At 43.4% G+C, this 21,023-nt stretch overlaps 1 protein-coding gene across 1 annotated transcript in view; it reads left to right on the forward strand.

The window, feature by feature from the left end:
- Positions 1-21,023, forward strand: part of LOC138784161 (cadherin-9-like) — a 128,939-nt gene that overhangs the window by 101,545 nt on the left and 6,371 nt on the right. The window contains exons 5-7 of the mRNA XM_069959673.1: positions 5,718-5,971; positions 10,520-10,656; positions 13,814-13,935. Of these exons, the coding sequence (XP_069815774.1) occupies positions 5,718-5,971; positions 10,520-10,656; positions 13,814-13,935 (513 nt within the window). The remainder of the gene's footprint in view (positions 1-5,717; positions 5,972-10,519; positions 10,657-13,813; positions 13,936-21,023) is intronic.

Here is a 21,023-nt window from a genome sequence, read left to right on the forward strand (position 1 = left end):
TATTATTATTATTCCTATTATTATTTATTTTTTTTTTGCACTCCCCCCCCCCCACACACTTTTTTTATTGTAATATCAACTGCAACTAAACAAAGCTATACCCTATCACACTCCCACTATTGTAGCTGCAATTATTCAGCCGTTAGAGCAAGGTTCGTTTTTGGTTTGGTTCGGACTAATCCGAACTTCACGAAAGTTCGCCGAATCGAACCGAACCGCATTTTTAAAAAGTTCGCTCATCCTTAGCTTTAACGTATACTAGCGATTCTGAGATTGTTTTTTCGTCACATATGGCACTTTATATTATTGGCAAAATTTGGTCACTACTTTGTGTGTTTTTTGCGAAAAACATCAAAATATCATGAAAAATTTAAAAATTAGCATTTTATGAACTTTGTAATTCTCTGCTTCTAAAAAAAGAGAGTCATATCAAATAAATTAGTTACTAAGTCACATTACCGATATTTCCTTTTTTATTCTGGCTTCATTTCATAAACATATTTTACTTTTTTAGGGTCTTACAGGACTTAGAAATGTATCAGCAAATTATCACATTTTCGTGAAAGTTTCCAAAACTGATTCTTTTAGGGACCAGTTCTTTTTTTAAGTTGATTTAGGAGGTTTGTATACTAGAAACCCCCATAAGTGACCCCATTTTGGAAACTACACACCTTAAAGAATTAATCTAGGGGTATAATGAGCATTTTAACCTTACCCCTGTAGGAAAGTATTCACCATTAGGCCGTAAAAAAATGAAAAATTAAAATTTTCCAATAATATATACGTTTAGATTATAAAGTTTCTCATTTTCAAAAGGAACATGAGAGAAAAAGCACCCCAAAATTTGTAATGCAGGTTCTCTTGAGTACAACGGTACCCCATATGTGGGCATAAACCACTGTATGGGCACACAGCAGGGCTCAGAAGGAAGTGAGCGCCAATTAGCTTTTCCATTGCAGATTTTGCTGAAGTTTCTGAGCGCCAGGTACATTTGCAGAGCCCCTGTAGTGTAAGAAGAGAGAAAAAACCCTATAAGTCACCCCATTTTGGAAAGTACATCCCTCAAAGAATTCATCTTGTGGTAGGATGAGCATTTTGACCCCACAGGTGTTAGAGTAAAGTATTTAAAATTAGACAGTAAAAATGAAAAACTCAAATTTTTCCAATAATATGTTCGTTTAGTTTTATATTTCTCAATTTCACGAGGAACAAGAGAAAAAAAGTACCACAAAATTTGTAACGCAGGTTCTCCTGAGTAAAATGGTACCTCATATGTGGGCATAAACCACTGCAGGGGCACACAGCGGGGCTCAGAAGGAAAGGAGCGCCAATTAGCTATTTCAATGCAGATTTTGCTGAAAAAGTTTCTGGGCACCAGGTGCATTTGCAGGGTCCCTGCAGCATCAGCGGAGTAAAATCTCGCCATAAGTCACCCCATTTTGGAAAATTGAAACCCCACAAGGAATTCATCTTGGGGTGTGGTGAGCATTTTGACCCCACAGGTATTAGAGGAAAGTATTCAAAAGTAGACAGTAAAAATGAAAAACTGAAATTTTTCCAATAATATGTTCCTTTAGTTTGAAATTTCTCAATTTCACGAGGAACAGGAGAGAAAATACACCCCAAAATTTGTAACGCAGGTTCTCCTCAGTAGAACGGTACCCCATATGTGGGTATAAACCACTGTATGGGCACACAGCCAAGCTCAGAATGGAAGGAGAGCCAATTAACATTTTCCGTGCAGATTTTTCTGAAGACGTTTTTGAGCGCCAGGTGCGTTTCCCCATCCCTGTAGTGTCAGCAGAATAGAATCCCCCCAACGTCACCCCATTTTGGAAAGTACACCCCTCAAAGAATTCATATTTGGGTAGGATGAGCATTTTGGCCCCACAGGTATTAGAGGAAAGTATTCAAAATTGGCCAGTAAAAATGAAAAACTCGAATTTTTCCAATAATATGTTGGTTTAGTTTGAAATTTCAAAATTTCACAAGGAACAGGAGAAAAAATATACCCAAAATCTGTAACGCAGGTTCTCCTGAACTCAGAAGGAAAGGAGTGCCAATTTGCTGCAGCAAAATCACAGCTAGTAATAGTTATTAGAATAGCATTACTAAAATAAAATAAAAAAATTAGATTACAGGTAATGCGGGATGGTTACAGACAGTCTGGGGTGGTTACGGGTAATCTGGAGGTGGTTACGGTCAACTTGGGGTGGTCACAGGCAACCTGCTGTGGTTACGGCAACCTGGGGTAGTTACAGGAAACCTGGGGTGGTAAGAGGCAACCTGGGGTGGATACGGACAACCTGCTGTGGTTACAGACAATCTAGGCTGCGGTTACGGGAAACATGGGGTGGTTACGGACAATCTGGGGTGGTTAGAGGCAACTTGGGGTTCTTACGGGCAACGTGGGGTGGATACGGACAACCTGCGGCGGTTACAGACAATCTAGGGTGGTTACATGCCACCTGCTGTGGTTACGGGAAACATGGGGAGGTTACGGACAATCTGGGGTGGTTACGGACAATCTGGGGTGGTTATGGATAAACTGAAGTCCTTATAGGTAATCTGAGATGGGAACCTGTAATCTGGCGTGGTTACGGGCAATCTGGAGGGGGTCATTGGCAATTTGGGGTGGTTAGAGGCAAGGTGCGGTTGTCAGTGGCAAGGTGCGGTTGTCAGTGGCAAGGTGCGGTGGTCAGAGGCGACGTCCGGTGGTCAGAGGCGACGTCCGGTGGTCAGAGGCAACCAGCGGTGGTCAGAGGCAACCTGCGTTGGTTTGCGTGCAATCTGGGGGGTTACATGTAATCTGGCATGATTATGGGCAAGCTGGGGTGGTTATGCGCAACCTGCGGTGGTTACAGGCAACCTGGGGGGGTTACAGATAATCTAGGATTGTTACGGATAAACTGAAGTGCTTATAGGTAATCTGGGGTGGGTACATGTAATTTGGGGTGGTTACAGGTAATCTGGGGTGATTACGGACAATCTGGAGGGGGTCACTGGCAACGTGCGGTGGTTAGAGGCAAAGTGCGATGGTTACCGTCAACGTGCGATGTTATGGTCAATGTGCGGTGGTTACGTGTAATCTGGGGGGTTACGTCCAATCTGTCGTGATTACGGACAACCTGTGGCGGTTACGGACAACCTGCGGTGGTTACAGGTAATTTGGGAGTAAACTGCAATTATTACTATAATAAAAAGTGTGTGTTTTATTTTTTTGTATGTTTGTCACTTTTTGTACTTTTATACATTCATTTTCACTGGATTACTATGATTACTGTGATATTTTCTATCACAGTAATCATAGTATAGTGACAGAGACCAAATTGATCTCTGTCACTTTAAACTTTCAGAGTTGGCTGGTTCTGGAGCGCATGCGCACTTCAGAAGCAGCCTGGATGTCGAGGAGGAAGGACCTCCCAGGATCAGGTGAGTATATGGGGAAGGGGGGGGGGGGACTGGGGAACGGGGGGGTGACTGGGGGGGTGGGAGGCGACTTGGGGGGGGGTGGACACATCATTTTTTATCCCCTGTCACCGATCATTTATGGTGACAGGGGATAAAAAGTGCCGGTGGCACATGGCACAAGCGATCAGCGGTATATAGTATATACCGCTGATCGCTTGTACCGGGACCCCACGGGGGGGGGGGGGGTTCCCGATCACTGCCCCATGCTCTCCGCTACCTCCGGTGGTGGAGAGCATGGGGATTTCATTCATTTTAACATTTTGATCACTGTGACTAGACATTAGTCTGTTCACAGTGATGGCAGCGGCCATCTTGGATCTGATGGCCGCCACGGGGAGGGGGGGGGGTTAGTTACTGGGGCACTAGGGGGGCTGATCTGGGGTCTGATTTTACTTATTTCTTTTCCCCCCTACCGTGGATTCACAGTGGGGGGGAGATGAAAAGAACCGGAGGCACCGGCCCTTTAGTGACCGCCGTATCGGTGGTCACTAAGTGGTTAATGAGGGTCGGCTGCGGGATCGCAGCTGACTCTCATTACCTCCGGTGCTGCATTCAGATGAGAAAGGGATCGCTATCTCTGCAGCGATCCCGCTCTCATCATAAAGCCCCCTGAAGTCATTAACGTATATATACATTCCTACTGCACGGGGTATGTGCAATAGGAACGTATATATACATGTTACTGACGTGAAGGGGTTAAAAGACTGCTATATAAGAAACTAGATGTACACAGTTACACTTTTTGGTTATGCTAGTCCTATCTATTTTAAGGGATCAATCCAGCAACAATATAAAGAGAAACAAAAGCTCACTAGAAGTGTGTTTTCCATTCCACAGTTTTATTACTATCACTGTTTCATCTATATTTCCTATCCTTTTTTCCTTTTAAGGCTATGTTCACAATACATAAAAGTACTGCCGTTGTGAAACAAAGCCTTATTTTCAATGAGATATTGGCCGGAGCCTATACACATCGTATACGCTCCGGACGGGATCCTATGCGGCGCCGCAAAGAACTGACAGGTCAGTTTTCTGCGGCCACAATTCAATGAATTGCGGCCGTAGGAAACCCTGTCAGTTCACACAGTGAAGCGAGCGGCTCCAGCCGCTTGCTTCACTGTGTGCTATGGGAAGCTCTGATGCGGGCACGCGCTGATGCACCCGCATCAGAACCCTGCGGCCGAAAGATCATCCGGACAGTACTTAAGTACCAGCAGGGATGATCCGGCTGGGTCACGGTACGGCCGGTCTCATACGACGTGTGAACATAGCCTTAATATTCTAGGTTTTTGAAGTTCTTAACTCATGCATCTCATATGATGAAAGTGCAATGATTTCACTATGGCTTTGCTAGAAATCGACTATATTCATATTCATAATCTGTACTTTTTCTTGTTATATGATGAAATTTTCTTTTGAGATAGGAATGACAATATTATCCTGCTGTTTTGGGTCTTTGGTTACAAAACTAGACCACTTGTACCTTTATCTAGCTTTTTTATACTATAAAAAGATGAATGCTCAGCAAGAAATACACTGGAGTCATCTTCCAACTGCTTTTTGAATAAAATATTCCTTTTGGTTTAATTTTAAGATAGATTTTTAACCTGGAATATGTCAGATTTTTGTTCTTTAAAGTTCTATTAAATTCATGTGCCTCTAATCAAAACTTTTAGATATCTGTTGGGAAAGGGAGACACATGGTACTTTTTGTATATCCATCTGTTCTTCCAGAATGTGGAAAAATGCTTTCATTCTTCTGTGCAGAGCTCCTAAATTGCTGAGGACTGTAACACCTCTTCATTACTCATCCATAACTCTGCTTGAGCTGACTGTTAATAAAGAAGGCATAGGAATGGGAGGGGAAGCGAGGAGGCATTCCAGCAGCTTGGGAGCTCCTCTTTGACTATTTTTGAGACACCATACAATAAAAGTATTTTTGTACATTATGGAGACAAAGCTTAGTATATTAAAGTTGCCATGTGTCTCCTTGACCTAACAGCTATCTAACAAAGTCCTTACTTTAAACAATGGATCTTTAGCTTTGGTACAGTACAGTACACTTGACCAAATTGTAGTATAACATAGGCTATAATAATTATCAATTTTGTCTAATTGACCTTTAAGTGATGCACTGATCTGATCTTTTATAATTATAGGGGGATATGCTGACTGGGAAATCACAGTATAGTGTTGTATTATTATTTAGAAATGTTGTAACCCGTGTTCATTTCATATTCATGCAGCCTCTGGATTTTGAAAGTCAAAGACTTCACACATTTCAAGTGGAAGCTGCTAATATATATGAAGATCCAAGATTTATTCACCTTACCTCATTTAAAGATACGGCTATTGTGAAAGTACTGCTGCAAGATATTGATGAAGCACCTATTTTTAATAAACCTTTCTATGTGTTTGAAGTAAATGAAGACACCAAAGAAGGAAGCATAATTGGTCACGTGACTGCTCAGGATCCTGACTTTACAAAGAGTCCTGTAACGTGAGTTCAATTATTTTTAGAAATGTATTAAGACTACAAGTATCATTAGCACACTAATAAGGACACTCTACCTCCACACGTAAAATATATTCATCATACTTTATCACACTTAACGCTCTAAAATTCCACAACCTACATATATAATATATTCCAGTTTGCAATCCAGAGTTAGACGATCACTGATGTATGCTGTTTACTTATCAGCTTTGCTGTTTAGAATGGGACAGGGTAATAAAAAAGTAGGCAAATACCAGCATAGTAACACTATAGATTATACACACAAATTTAGCTCTTTCTGAAACCCAACTGCCACACCATGATCTGAGGAGAAGAAGGCTATACATCATCACTTTCAGTGATCTACAGTTTATTTCAATTGCCATAAATGTCACACACTATGGCTAAGATTTATTTATCTGAGACACATTTTTGTCTCAGACAGATAGGATCCAATAACCTTTCATTTCTCAGAATGGACTGTGATTGGTTGCTATCCATCTGAGATAAAAATGTGTCTGATTTTGTCTCAGACAGATTAATAAATCTGGACCATTATGGTTAAAAGTATTGGCATACTTTGTAACTAGAGAAGCTGTGCTATTACAATAGCGTCTACTCTTCAAGGAAGACTTTCTACAGAATTTGGGAGTGTGTAAGTGGACATTATATTTCCAAGAGCATCTGTGAGGTCAGACACTGATGTTAGACTAGAGGGCTTAAAATCTCCATTCTAGTTAATTCTAAATGAAAAAAGAACTGTGTGTGAAAAAAAAATGTCCAAAAAAATTGTCATGAACATTATTTGACATCCGCCTCAAGAAGACGTCCATCATTTAATACACTGTGTGCAAAAGACTTTCATTATTCCATAAACTTCCATGCAATTCGTTGAAGTAATTAAAATAATGCGAAAACAGATATTTAAAAAAAAGGACGTTTTTTTTTTTACTTATTGTGAACATAGCCTATATGTGACTATACATGTGCCTATGTGTACAGCGTGTGTGTCTCTCTGTATGGGTATATATTTCTGTCTATATGTGTATATGTGACTGTATATATGTATCTGTGTGTACAGCATGTGTGTGTGTTTCTGTATGGGTATATATGTCTATCTATAGGTATATGTGCCGTGGCCCGTGGTAGCTGTGAGGTGGTGGTACAGCAAGATGGGCGAGGGTTCACTAGGGCACTTGTCATGGTGACCAGGAGTGGTGTTAGTACCCAACCTTGGACACAAGGGCACTGCGCTTGAAAAAGAGAGTAGATCAAGTGTAAGGTGTAGGTGCAGGTGCAGCAACATCAAAATAGGGCAGGGTCCAGTACTTAACCAAGGTGACAGTTTACTTGTAATCTTCAGTGCAATGCAGGTTAGGAACAATAAGGCTGATGACAACCTCTGAAAGCAGGTGCAGGTGACAGAAGTAGAGAACAGGGGAAAGAAGTAGGAATATAACTTGTAAGAAGTGTAGGAACTGTTTTGTCCAGGTAGTAATGTACTGCCTGGATGACTGTAGTAGAAGAGTTGGAGAGAAAAAGAAGAATACTCACTCATACTCACCTATAGATAGGGTGCTATCTGACTGCCTTTAGCCCAACTAGTTGAGCGAATGCCAAGTTGGGTAGTACAAACCCCAGGCCTAACAACTAGGCATAGCAGGCTTTCTGAGGCTTTCTAGAAGAGCTGTGCATGGTCGGCAAGCTTCCTCAGCAGAATGCTATTTGTCTTGCTGGAGTCAGTTCCTGGCTGTGGCAACTACCCTGAGAATATATGACAGGGGTAATCAACAACTTTTAGTGAAGGTCCACTTACGGGGTTCTATTGTCAGGTGAAGGTCAGAGCTAAACGTAGTAAACGTGTCTTTTTGTTAACTTTTCACAAACATTGTTGAACTATTTACATACAGAATTGATGCTTATTAGTGGGAAAACTTGCATTTTTTCTCTCTCACCAGCCCTTATATAGTCCCCCTGTGCACTCCCCCAGTAGCATATAGTCCCCCCATGCGCTCCTCCAGTAGCGTCTATATAGTCCCCCTGTGCGCTCCCCCAGTAGTATATAGCCCCCCGTGCGCTACCTCAGTAGTATATAGCCCCGTGTGCACTCCCCCAGTAGTATGTAGCCTCTCTGTGAGCTCCCCCAGTAGTATATAGCCCCTCTGTGAGCTCCCCCAGTAGTATATAGCCCCCCTGTGAGCTCCCACAGTAGTATATAGCCCCCCTGTGAGCTCCCCAGTAGTATATAGCCCCCTGGTGTGCTCTTCCAGTAGTATATAGCCCCCCTGTGCACTTTCCCAGTAGTATAAAGCAACCCTGTGTGCTCCCACAGTACTATATAGCCCACATGCACTCCCCACTAGTATATAGCTCCCATGCACTCCACCAGTAATATATAGCCCCCTTGTGTGCTCCCCCTCCCATATTGCCCCCTTATGCACTCCCCCAGAAGTATATAGACCCCTGTGTGCTCCCGTAGTAGTATATAGACCCCCTGTGTGCTCCCCAGTAGTACATAAACCCCCTGTGTGCTCCCTCTCCCATATAGCCCCCTGTGTGCTCCACCAGTAGTGTATAGACCCTCGCTTTTTGCTCCCCAGTAGTATATAGCCCCCTGTGCTCCCCCTCCCATATAGCATATAACATAAAAAAATAAACAATTATACTCACCTGGGTTCGGTTGTCTCCTCTTCGCTTCCCCTCGTGTGGCCGCACTGCAACAATCACAAGAGGACACTCCTCCCTTGCCCTGGTGCCAGCACTCCAGTGACGTCACTCGAGCGCCGGCACCAGAGACGGAGAGTGGCCACTCATGACCACTGCAGCGACAAGAGTGACTGACAGGGAGGGAGCAAACACAGACCTCTGCAAATGGCTCCCTCTCTGTCAGTGCTGAAGAGCGCAGCAGGGGTCCGGACAGCTGGTCTCTGCAGTCCGCCAGTTGGGGACCCCTGAAATAGGAGATGGTTTCCAGGCACGGACACTGCTTTCCTCAGAGGACGGCTACCCCTCTTGAGGGTTAAGCACTGCATACTGGAGCGGATTTTTCTGTATCAGAATCTCTCTGGTGGCCGTTTCTTACTCCCTCCACACCTCTGCTAACAAAAGATCTCCTTACAGGAACTAACCTCCCTTTTGTAGGGGTAACTAGGGGTAGGTGAGCTGCTTAGGGACAAGGGTGCAATAGGTGGAAAAGTAGGGAAAGATATCTGCACCTGGACAGTACAGTAACATGTGACAATTAAACTTAATTCATTACCTTCAGCTGTACTCACACAACAGATCTTTACAAAAAACAGAGAGTGACACCTAGCGGGGAAACAGAAATAAGCACCTTCATCCCCTTCTGATGTGATACCTGACAGAAACACTTTACCCAGGTGGTATAAGACTTAGTGGACCACCTGTACCCAGACACTACATATGTGTGTATGTGTGTGTGTTTGTGTGTATATAATGTACAGTATGTTTGCCTGTATGTGAATATGTGTCTCTATATACAAGACTTTGTATGTTTGGCTTATCATACATATATAGAGAGAACTTGTCAGTTGGAAAATGCAAATGCATGTGATTTTTATTCAGTAACATTATGGTGGTATTATGAAATCATTAGGCAGTGGTAATATGTGGTCATTATTTGTCAATATCATTTGTCCTTTGTTTAGTGTTATTATTAGCCCTAATGTTCTTTTGGGTTTATGCAGTAACAATATGATGATAACTGCCAGAATATGGTGGTAATACATGCTCATGGTATGGTAGAATTATTTGTTCTGTATATAACATTGCTCTCAGTATGCTGGATTTGGTCAGTATGTATGGTTTGGTGATATTTTTTCCTTGTATACTGTATACTGTATATACCGTATCCTTTGCTGATACTGTTGTACAAGCAGATTTTAAATGCTTTTGTGTTGATGCAGAAATACTGTACATAAGATCTGCAGCAAGTCCGCAATGTCCGCAGAGGATCTGGTGTGGGAGGGAGGCATCATTTCAATTCTCGTTTCAGGGAGCAGAAAAGCTAGAATCGACCCTGTTCCTAGTGATGTGCCATTTCCCTGCACATCACCAGGGGAGGATATGAAATGGATGGATGGATGGATAATCGATTTCTATATTAAACTGGAGCAGTGATTTCCTATGGACATTGGACTCTTCTCACTTGCATATTGAGCGTGCATATGAGCGGGATACGATGAGGGGTAGGGTAGGTTCTGTCCCAGGTACCAGGTTCCCTATGAGGCTTGGAAGGATTTCATGACGTGTATTGGAAATTGCTCTGCATTTGACTCCTGGTGGCTGGAGAAGTTCGATGCAGCCTATTAATACGTCCATATGCTAAATCCATGTTTTCCTAACAGCCTAAGGACTGCATCCAACTTCTCTAGCCCCCAAGAGTCAAATGTTGAGTTCGGACAAACCTGAACATTCATCAAGTTCGCTCTTCACTATTTAGAAGTGCTGCTACATGTTAGATAGCTTAAATATAAAAAGGGCAACATAAAATCACCTTACCAGTTTGCTTTAACTTTGCCTTATATACAGATACAGTATTGACGGTAACACAGACTTGGAGAGAACTTTCAGTATATACTCAGAAAATGGTTCCTTAACCCTAGAGAAAACTCTTGACCGTGAAATGACTCCATGGAGAAATATCTCTTTAGTGGCAACTGAAACAAGTGAGTTGAGTTTTAACTAAAAACTAAAAAAAAAACTGTAAACGTTAATGTTGGTGTTAAATAATATTGTAAAAGTTATACATTTTATTTGTCTATGTAATTATACTAAATTTCTGCACATAATTATTTTTGAGAACATAAATGAATTATCAATAGTTACTTACTCTATGCCGTACAATAGGATTTTTTTTTTTTTTTTACGACTGGGACTACATCCTGGTTGCAAGTATAGGAATTGTCATATTGTACTGCCTGCCAAGTGATCACTTTACTCATACAAGTAAATGTGGTCACGTTGAGACCCACAAGCTGCATTGACCACAAACATGGAGTTGCAAAAAGTCTATCCAAATGTGCAGTGAAGAGGTTGCCTGACCAGGCACATAACTGTAGTTCCAGCCTTATCCTATCTTAGACTGGTTTTCCAGTACATTCGGCACTTTGTAGACAAAAAAAACACATGTTCTGTGTATTACATTTTGTCTAGGTTTCTCTATAGTATTTATTTATAGGACAAATGTTTGCTAAATGAAAAACATGCATTTTGAAATTGCAAAAAGTACTATTTGAAGGAGGCATTAGACTGAACTTTGCAAAAATATTCCTTGTCTTGTATGTAATTTTTATTAGCATTTTTCGACACAAATGCAACAGCCAGAGGTAACAAGTCTTTAATGAAAATTAAAACACCTTAGATACAGTACACGGCTATGTTCACACAACGATTTTCAATGGCCGTTATTTGGTACTCAAAATCAGTCATTATTTTGAGTACCAAGTAATGTCCGTTATTATTGTTTGGTGGCCGTTATTGCAATGACGGGCGCTGGTAAATTATTAAGGTTTAGGTTGAATGATGGCCATGTTCAACACCTTTTTGGGTGTGGCTATTTTTAAAAGTCCATTGAATTTTGGTGAAAACGCAGAGAAAGTACATCCCCCAAAAAATCTATGACTGAAATAGAAATGTCAGTTTTTCTGTGTGGCCACATAGAACACTGGCTAGAGTATATACAGAGTGTATACACTACGGCTGGTGTTCTACACACTACAATGTAATCGCACACTGTCAAGCTGTTGCAGCTTGCAGTAATGGCCGTTTTTTTTATTGTAAGAATACAGTGTGTGAACGTGGCTTTAATGTTTTTTTTTTTTAAACAATAGGTGGCACAATAGTTTGTACACAGATGTAGTCAGCCTTATATTGATTCCTGGCTTTTTGAGAATATTGTACTGTACTCCTAAAATCGAGATAAGTTATTTTAAAAGCGTTATCCAGCGCTACAAAAACATGGCCACTTTCTTCCAGAGACAGCACCACTCTTGTCTCCAGCTTCGGCGGGGATTTGCTGCTCAGTTCCATTGAATAAATGGAGCTTAATTGCAAACCGCACCTGAACTGGAGACAAGAATCGTGTTGTCTCTAAATTAAAGTGGCCATGTTTTTGTAGCACTGAATAACCCCTTTAAGGCATTACACAAACCAAAGTTTAATATTACTCTGTTACTGGTCTTATTTTCATAGCTGGGGCATTGGGACATTCCAATAAAAGGCAGTGCTTAAAGGGGTTATCCAGCGCTACAAAAACATGGCCACTTTTCCCCCTACTGTTCAGGTGCGGTTTGCAATTAAGCTCCATTTACTTCAATGGAACGGAGTTTCAAAACCCCACCCAAACTGGAGACAACAGTAAGGGGAAAGTGGCCATGTTTTTGTAGCGCTGGATAGCCCCTTTAAATTAAATTGGTTATCCAGTGCTACAAAAATATGGCCACTTTTTCCCCACTCTTGTATCCAGTTCAGGTGTGGTTTGCAATTAAGCTCCATGTACTTCAATGGAACTGAGTTTCAAAACCCAAGCAATCTGGCGACAAGAGTGGTGCAAAAGTGCCCAAGTTTTTGAAGCACTTGATAACCCCTTTAACACATTGATGTGTCATGATTGTTATGGCTACTTCTTTATGTTTTGGGTGGGTACGATTAGGTGACAGATGCCACTGTATGTCATTTATCACAGGCATCCAAAAAATGGATACCCTTGTAGATTTAGACTGCGTTCACACTACGTATATTTCAGTCAGTATATTTCAGTCAGTATTGCAACCAAAACCAGAAGTGGATTAAAAACACAGAAAGGATCTGTTCACACAATGTTGAAATTGAGTGGAGGGCCGCCATTTAATGGCAAATATTTGCTGTTATTTTAGAACAATGGCTGTTATATTGAAATAATAGCAGTTATTTACTGTTATATGGCGGCCATCCATTCAATTTCAACATTGTGTGGACAGAGCCTTTCTGTGTTTTTAATCCTCTCCTGGTTTTGGTTGCAATACTGACTGAAATATACTGACTGAAATATATGTAGTGTGAACGCGGCCTTATATTGCCAGTAGATATTAAAGGGGAACGCTGGAGAAAATGAATGTTTTTTAAATTTACTTGTGTTAGAAAGTTATATAGATTTGTAAATGATTTTTATTTAAAATAACTTATAGGGATGGTGTATGAAGCAAAGTATAATCATATGTCTACCACATACATATATGTAAAGGAGAACAAACATGCTGTTTTTAGTAAATTTTCTTACATTCCTGTACCCCCTTTTTTATCTCTATGCAACTGATAACTTCCTAGTTTCCTTTCTGAACTGTGACCCAGCTGTTGCCATGCAGATAATTGGACAAATCATGTGGCTGTGATTGAACTGAGCATCACATATTAATGTACTCTCTAATGCTTCACGTAGTGTGTGTAGCTACTGAGACTATCTAGATCTGCCCTCTGCCTACCTGTTGAAAAATGTATAATATTTCTGTTATGTGTCTAATTAAGTTATTTGTCAATGCGAGCACAATCCCAAAGACTGCTGGGACTTGTAGGCTACAACGCAACCCCACTCATATGAATGGGTGGTGGAGTTACATAATCAAATAGCACAAAATAATGGTTCCTGGTCACGAGACCAGGAATGGCCAGTTACCCTAGACCTAACAATAATACTTTAAATACTTATTTTGTAAATAAGATAACATTTATTTAGGTTGGTAAACCATTTGTCAGACGTTGTAGGTAACTTCTCAATTTATATTTGATTATTTTACATTATTTGTATACACATTTACCTTGTTTTTTTAATATTCTTTTTCTTTTAAGAAAATCCCAAGCTCAGTAGATACGTTCAAGCATACATAAAGATACTGGACATTAATGATCATGCACCAGAATTTTCAGAACATTATAAGACTTTTGTATGTGAAAACACAAAACCAGGTCAGGTGAGTAAGAATTAATGTGCTAAAAAAGATCTAATTGCTTAATATGGAAACAGAATGGATATACATCTAAATTCAATTTGGAGATAGTCAGTGGGCACATTTCCCAAAGATGCAAATATGAAAATAAGACCCATTGTACAGGTTGTACTAGATTCATAGTGATTAACTTTCCTTTAAATCAAAAGTACTGACACTAAAATTTGGTAATGTAATGGCCTTCTGAAACTTGAGCAGCAATATGAAATGCTTGAATGGAACAAAATTTATTGTTACATTTTGCCCGTAGCGATCTATTAAAAGAGAAGGGAGAAGGTGTCATGGAAAACAAAAAGACACGAATATAAGATATTTTACTCTATCGCCCCCAGTGGAGAATTCACTCTCAGAAATAGTGGCAGTATGGAGGACATTTTATAACAGTAATGAGCAGTGATTACTGCTGCTGCAGTATCAGCATCAAGGATAGATGGTAAAACACTCAACATCTCTCTACAACGTCTTTCACATCTCTTTCTCTCATCAACTACCCTATTTGGGCAGACTGTGGCCTTAGCTGAACCCTACTTTTTAGACATTTTTTTTTTGTCTTGCTTTTCTAAACTTCTTAAAGCAACATGATAAAAGAGCTATTTAGAAACTTTTAGAAGTTGTAATAAGAACTAGAATGAAAATTTCATCAGTGTCTGACCTCACAAATGCTCTTCTAGATAAATGGGAACCACTTCAAAATCATGAAGAAAATATTTCCAGAGTAGATAATTTTTTAAAACTGGAACTTAATGTTTACGGATTTAGAATTGCATGTCCTATATTCTCCAGTAGGTGTTGTTTACAGTAGGTGTGCCAATACTTTTGTTTATTAAAAAAAGAGAAAAAAAGGAGAAAGGTGGAGCTCAAACTACCCTAAAGCCTAAAGCAGGTTAGCATGGTCATGATCAAGCCCAAACTTGAGGCTAAAATGGTGCTTTAGGCTATGTTCACTTATGTTTTATATTAATTACAGCTGTTGCAATTTACAACAAAGGCCGTGATTAATAGAAAAGATACATTGCATTAAAGTCAGAGGGAATCCCGGCCAGATCGTATAAAACATAGTATACACTCTGGACGGGATTCCAAGCAGCCACAGAAAAAAACTATTTAATGAATAGTGGCCGCACAACACTGACAGTTCACACAATCTAAAGTGCGGCTCCGGCCACACTTTCCATTGTGTAATATGGTGAAATGAAATGTGAACACACCTAAAAGCGCCCGCATCCTAAGCAGAGAAAAAATAAGCACTTTCTTATTTAATTACTTATCTGTGCCAAGTCAATTTTACAATAGCATCTAAAGCCCCTATTACACGGGATGAGTAAAGGAGCAAATGAGGGCTGTCAGAGCCCGTTTGCTCCTCATTCCACACTCGCTGCCACTGCTATTACGTGCGGCGGCGAGTGGGTAAATGCAGTGGAGGCCGCAGGGAACTGCGGGGGGGCTGCCTGAGTGATTGCTAGATAGTCCAGGTAGCCTATAGAGGATTGCGGCAGTCTGCTGCTGCCGCCGCTCCTTTTCCACGGCGCAACGGCAGCAGTTTGTTGCTTTCACAGTCATTTGTCTTTCAACATGTTGAAACACAAACGACTGCAACGATCAGCCAACATCGTTCATGTTGGCTTATAGTTGCGTTCTATTACATGGAATGATTATCGGCCGAATACGGGCTTTATGTTGTAGCATCAGATAAGTTGCACCAATCTCACCTCACAGACATTAATGAAGTTATTTTCAACATACAGCTTCTACATACCCAATCTTAATTTTCAATGCTGACCAAAATACTATATGTAAACCAACCATATAGTTTTCTGCTGAGTACATTTTTGTTTATAATCACTGTTTAAAGGGGTTATCCAGCGCTACAAAAACATGGCCACTTTCCTCCAGAGACAGCCCCACTCTTGTTTCCAGCTTGGGTGGAATTTTGCTGCTCAGTTCCATTGAAGTGAATGGAGCTTAAAGGGGTTATCCAGCGCTACAAAAACATGGCCACTTCCCCCCTACTGTTGTCTCCAGTTTGGGTGGGGTTTTGAAACTCAGTTTTATTGAAGTAAATGGAGCTTAATTGCAAACTGCACCTGAACTGGAGACAACAGTAGGGGGAAAACTGGCCATGTTTTTGTAGCGCTGGATAACCCCTTTAATTGCAAACCGTACCTGAACTGGAGACAAGAATCGTGTTGTCTCTAAAAGAAAGTGGCCATGTTTTTGTAGGACTGCATAACCCCTTTAACCCCTTGCCGCAAAATGACGTTCCTGGAACGTCATGTAAAGCAGGTAGTTCCCGCAACATGACGTTCCAGGAACGTCATGGCTTCCCTGCCTCCCCCCACTGTCCCTATAGAAGATCGGGCAGCAGGAGGATGCTATGTCACACAGCATCCCCCTGCTGCCTCTGCCCGGAGGGGAGCCGCGCTCCCCCCGGGCAGTTAACCCCATAAACGCCGCGGTCAATGCGACCGCAGCGTCTATGGGGAGATCGGGCGATCGGGCGGCGGGGGGAGGCTGCAGCACGTTGCCTCCCCCCACCGCCACAACTAGTATGTCCCCCGGCCCCCTCCCCTTGTCCCCCGATACCGGAGATCACCGCTATTACCGTTATAGCGGTGATCTCCGGTACCGGGAATTACCGGCGCCGCCGAGAGCTTTCATCTCCCCCCACCGTGAATCCACGGTGGGGGGAGATGAAAAATGTCCCCTCAGACCCCAGATCAGCCCCCCGATCAGACCCCAGATCCCCGTACCCGGGCGGCCATCAGATCCAAGATGGCCGCCCCCATCCCTGCGATGTTTGTTCGCAGGGATGGATATAAAATAATGATCAAAGCCCCATGCTCTCCGCCACCGGAGGTAGCGGAGAGCATGGGGCAGTGATCGGGGACCCCCCCGTGTGGTCCCGGAGCAGGCGATCGGCGGTATATACTATATACCGCCGATCGCCTGTTCCCAGTGCTGCCCGGCACTTTTTATCCCCTGTCACCATAAATCATTGGTGACAGGGGATAAAAACTGTCACTGTGCCCCCCCCCAAGTCGCCCCCCACCCCCCCCAGTCACTCCCGTCCCCCAGTCACCCCCCCTTCCCCATATACTCACCGGATCCTGGAGCTCCGTCCTCCTCGACGTCCTGACTGCTTCTGATGTGCGCATGCGCGTCAGAAGCAGTTAGCTCTGAAAATTTAAAGTGACAGAGACCAATTTGGTCTCTGTCACTAAACTATGATTACTGTGATAGAAAATATCACAGTAATCATAGTAATACAGTGAAAATGAAAGTGAAAAAAGAACAAGTGAAAAAGTGTAAATGTGAAAAAGTGAAAAACATACAAACAAAATAAAACACACTTTTTATTATAGTAATAATTGCGGTTTACTCCCAGATTACCCGTAACCACCGCAGGTTGCCCGTATCCGCCCCAGTTTGCCCGTAACCGCCGCAGGTAGCCCGTAAACACGCCAGATTACATGTAACCACCGCACGTTGCCCATAACCACCACATCTTGACCGTAACCACCCCAAATTGCCAGTGACCCCCTCCAGATTGCCCGTAACTACCGCACGCTGCCTCTGACCACCGCACGTTGCCTCTGACCACCGCACGTTGCCTCTGACCACGGCACGTTGCCCCTGACCACCGCACGCTGCCTCTGACCACCGCACGTTGCCTCTGACCACCGCACGTTGCCTCTGACCACGGCACGTTGCCCCTGACCACCGCACGCTGCCTCTGACCACCGCACGTTGACTCTGACCACCGCACGTTGCCTCTGACCACGGCACGTTGCCCCTGACCACCGCACGCTGCCTCTGACCACCGCACGTTGCCATTGACCACCACACGCTGCCTCTGACCACCGCACGTTGCCTCTAACCACCGCACGTTGCCCCTAACCACCGCACGTTGCCTCTAACCACCGCACGTTGCCCCTGACCACCGCAGGTTGCCCCTGACCACCGCACGTTGCCCCTGACCACAGCACGTTGCCCCTGACCACCGCACGTTGCCTCTAATCACCGCACGTTGCCTCTGACCACCTCACGTTGCCCCTGACCACAGCACGTTGCCCCTGACCACCGCACGTTGCCTCTAACCACCGCACGCTGCCTCTGACCACCGCACGCTGCCTCTAACCACCGCACGTTGCCCCTAACCACCGCACGTTGCCTCTAACCACCGCACGTTGCCCCTGACCACCGCAGGTTGCCCCTGACCACCGCACGTTGCCCCTGACCACAGCACGTTGCCCCTGACCACCGCACGTTGCCTCTAATCACCGCACGTTGCCTCTGACCACCGCACGTTGCCCCTGACCACCGCACGTTGCCCCTGACCACCGCACATTGCCTCTAACCACCGCACGTTGCCCCTGACCAACGCAGGTTGCCCCTGACCACCGCAGGTTGCCCCTGACCACCGCACGTTGCCCCTGACCACAGCACGTTGCCCCTGACCACTGCACGTTGCCTCTAATCACCGCACGTTGCCTCTGACCACCGCACGTTGCCCCTGACCACCGCACGTTGCCCCTGACCACCGCACATTGCCTCTAACCACCGCACGTTGCCCCTGACCACCGCACGTTGCCCCTGACCACCGCACGTTGCCCCTGACCACCGCACGTTGCCCCTGACCACCGCACGTTGCCCATAACCACCGCACGTTGCCTATAACCACCGCACGTTGCCTCTAACCACCCCAAATTGCCAGTGACCCTCTCCAGATTGCCCGTAACCACGCCAGATTGCCTGTAACGACCCCAAATTACAGGTATCCATCCCAGATTACCTATAAGCACTTCAGTTTATCCGTTACCACCCCACGTTGCCTGTTACCACCCCACGTTGCCAGTAACCACCCCGCGTTGCCCGTAACCACCCCACGTTGCCCGTAACCACCCCACGTTGCCCGTAACCACCCCAGATTCTCTGTAACCACCCCAGGTTGCCCATAACCACCCCAGGTTGCCCATGACCACCCCAGGTTGCCCGTGACCACCCCAGGTTGCCCGTGACCACCCCACATTACCTGTAATCTCATTTTTTATTGTATTTTAGTAACTGCGCTATTCTTATAACTATTACTAGCTGCGGTTTTGCTCCAGCAAATTGGCGCTCCCTTCCTTCTGAGCCCTGCTGTGTGCCCATACAGTGGTTTATGCCCACATATGGGGTACCGTTGTACTCAGGAGAACCTGCGTTACAGATTTTGGGGTACGTTTTCTCTCCTGTTCCTCGTGAAATTAAGAATTTTTTAACTAAACAAACATATTATTGGAAAAATTCGAGTTTTTCATTTTTACTGTCTTATTTTGAATACTTTCCTCTAATACCTGTGGGGTCAAACCGCTCACTGCACCCCAAGATGAATTCTTTCAGGGGTGTACTTTCCTAAATGGGGTGACTTTTGCTGGGGTTCTATTCTTCTGACACTACAGGGGCTCTGCAAACGCACCTGGCACTCAGAAACTTCTTCGTAAAAATCTGCACTGAAAATGCTAATTGGCGCTCCTTCCCCTCTGAGCCCGGCTGGGTGCCCATACAGTGGTTTATGCACACATATGGGGTATCGTTCTACTCAGGAGAACCTGCGTTACAGATTTGGGCATGCAGCTTCTCCCCTGTTCCTAGTGAAATTGAGAAATTTCAAACTAAACGAACATATTATTGGAAAAATTCTAGTTTTTCAATTTTACTGTCTTATTTTGAATACTTTCCTCTAATACCTTTGGGGTCAAAATGGTCACCACACCCCAAGATGAATTATTTGAGGGGTGTACTTTCCAAAATGGGTGGACTTTTGGGGGGGTTCTCTTCTGCTGACACTACAGGGGCTCTGCAAACACACCTGGCGCTCAGAAACTTCTTCAGCAAAATCTGAACTGAAAATGCTAATTTGCGCTCCCTTCTTTCTGAGCCCTCCTGTGTGGCGATACAGTGGTTTATGCCCACATATGGGGTACCGTTGTATTCAGGAGAACCTTCTTTACAAATTTGGGGGTACTTTTTTTCTCTTGTTCCTCGTGAAATTGAGAAATTTCAAACTAAACAAACATATTATAGGAAAAATTCAAGTTTTTAATTTTTACTGTCTAATTTTAAATACTTTCCTCTAATACCTGTGGGGTCAAAATGGTCACCACACACCAAGACGAATTCTTTGAGGGGTGCACTTTCCAAAATGGGGTGACTTTTGGGGGGTTTCTCTTCTGCGGACACTACAGGGGCGCTGCAAATGCACCTGGCGCTCAGAAACTTCTTCAGCAAAATCTGCATTGAAAAAGCTAATTGGCGCTCCTTTACTTCTGAGCCCTGCTGTGTGCCCATACAGTGGTTTACGCCCACATATGGGGTACCGTTGTATTCAGGAGAACCTTCTTTACAAATTTTGGGGTACTTTTTTTCTCTTATTCCTCGTGAAATTGAAAAAATTCAAACTAAACAAACATATTATTGGAAAAATTCGTGTTTTTCATTTTTACTGTGCAATTTTGAATACTTTCCTCTAATGCATGTGGGGTCAAAATGCTCATCCTACCCAAAGATGATTTCTTTGAGGGGTGTACTTTCGAAAATGGGGTGACTTTTGGGGGGATTCTATTCTGCGGACACTACAGGGGCTCTACAAATGCACCTGGCGCTCAGAAACTTCTTCAGCAAAATCTGCATTAAAAAAGCTAATTGGCGCTCCTTTACTTCTGAGCCCGGCTGTGTGCCCATACAGTGGTTTACGCCCACATATGGGGTACCGTTGTACTCAAGAGAACCTGCGTTACAAATTTTGGCATGCTTTTTTTCTCATGTTCCTTTTGAAAATGAGAAACTTTAATCTAAACGTATATATTATTTGAAAATTTAAATTTTCGATTTTTTTTACTGCCTAATTGTGAATACTTTCCTCCAGCCCCTGTAGGGTTAAAATGCTCATTATACCCCTAGATTAATTCTTTAAGGTGTCTAGTTTCAAAATGGGGTCACTTATGGGGGTTTCCAGTATACAAGCCTTCTAAATCCATTTAAAAAAAGAACTGGTCCCTAAAAAAAAATCA

The sequence above is a fragment of the Dendropsophus ebraccatus genome, chromosome 2 (assembly GCF_027789765.1).
Source record: "Dendropsophus ebraccatus isolate aDenEbr1 chromosome 2, aDenEbr1.pat, whole genome shotgun sequence".
In the NCBI taxonomy this organism is placed as follows: domain Eukaryota; kingdom Metazoa; phylum Chordata; class Amphibia; order Anura; family Hylidae; genus Dendropsophus; species Dendropsophus ebraccatus.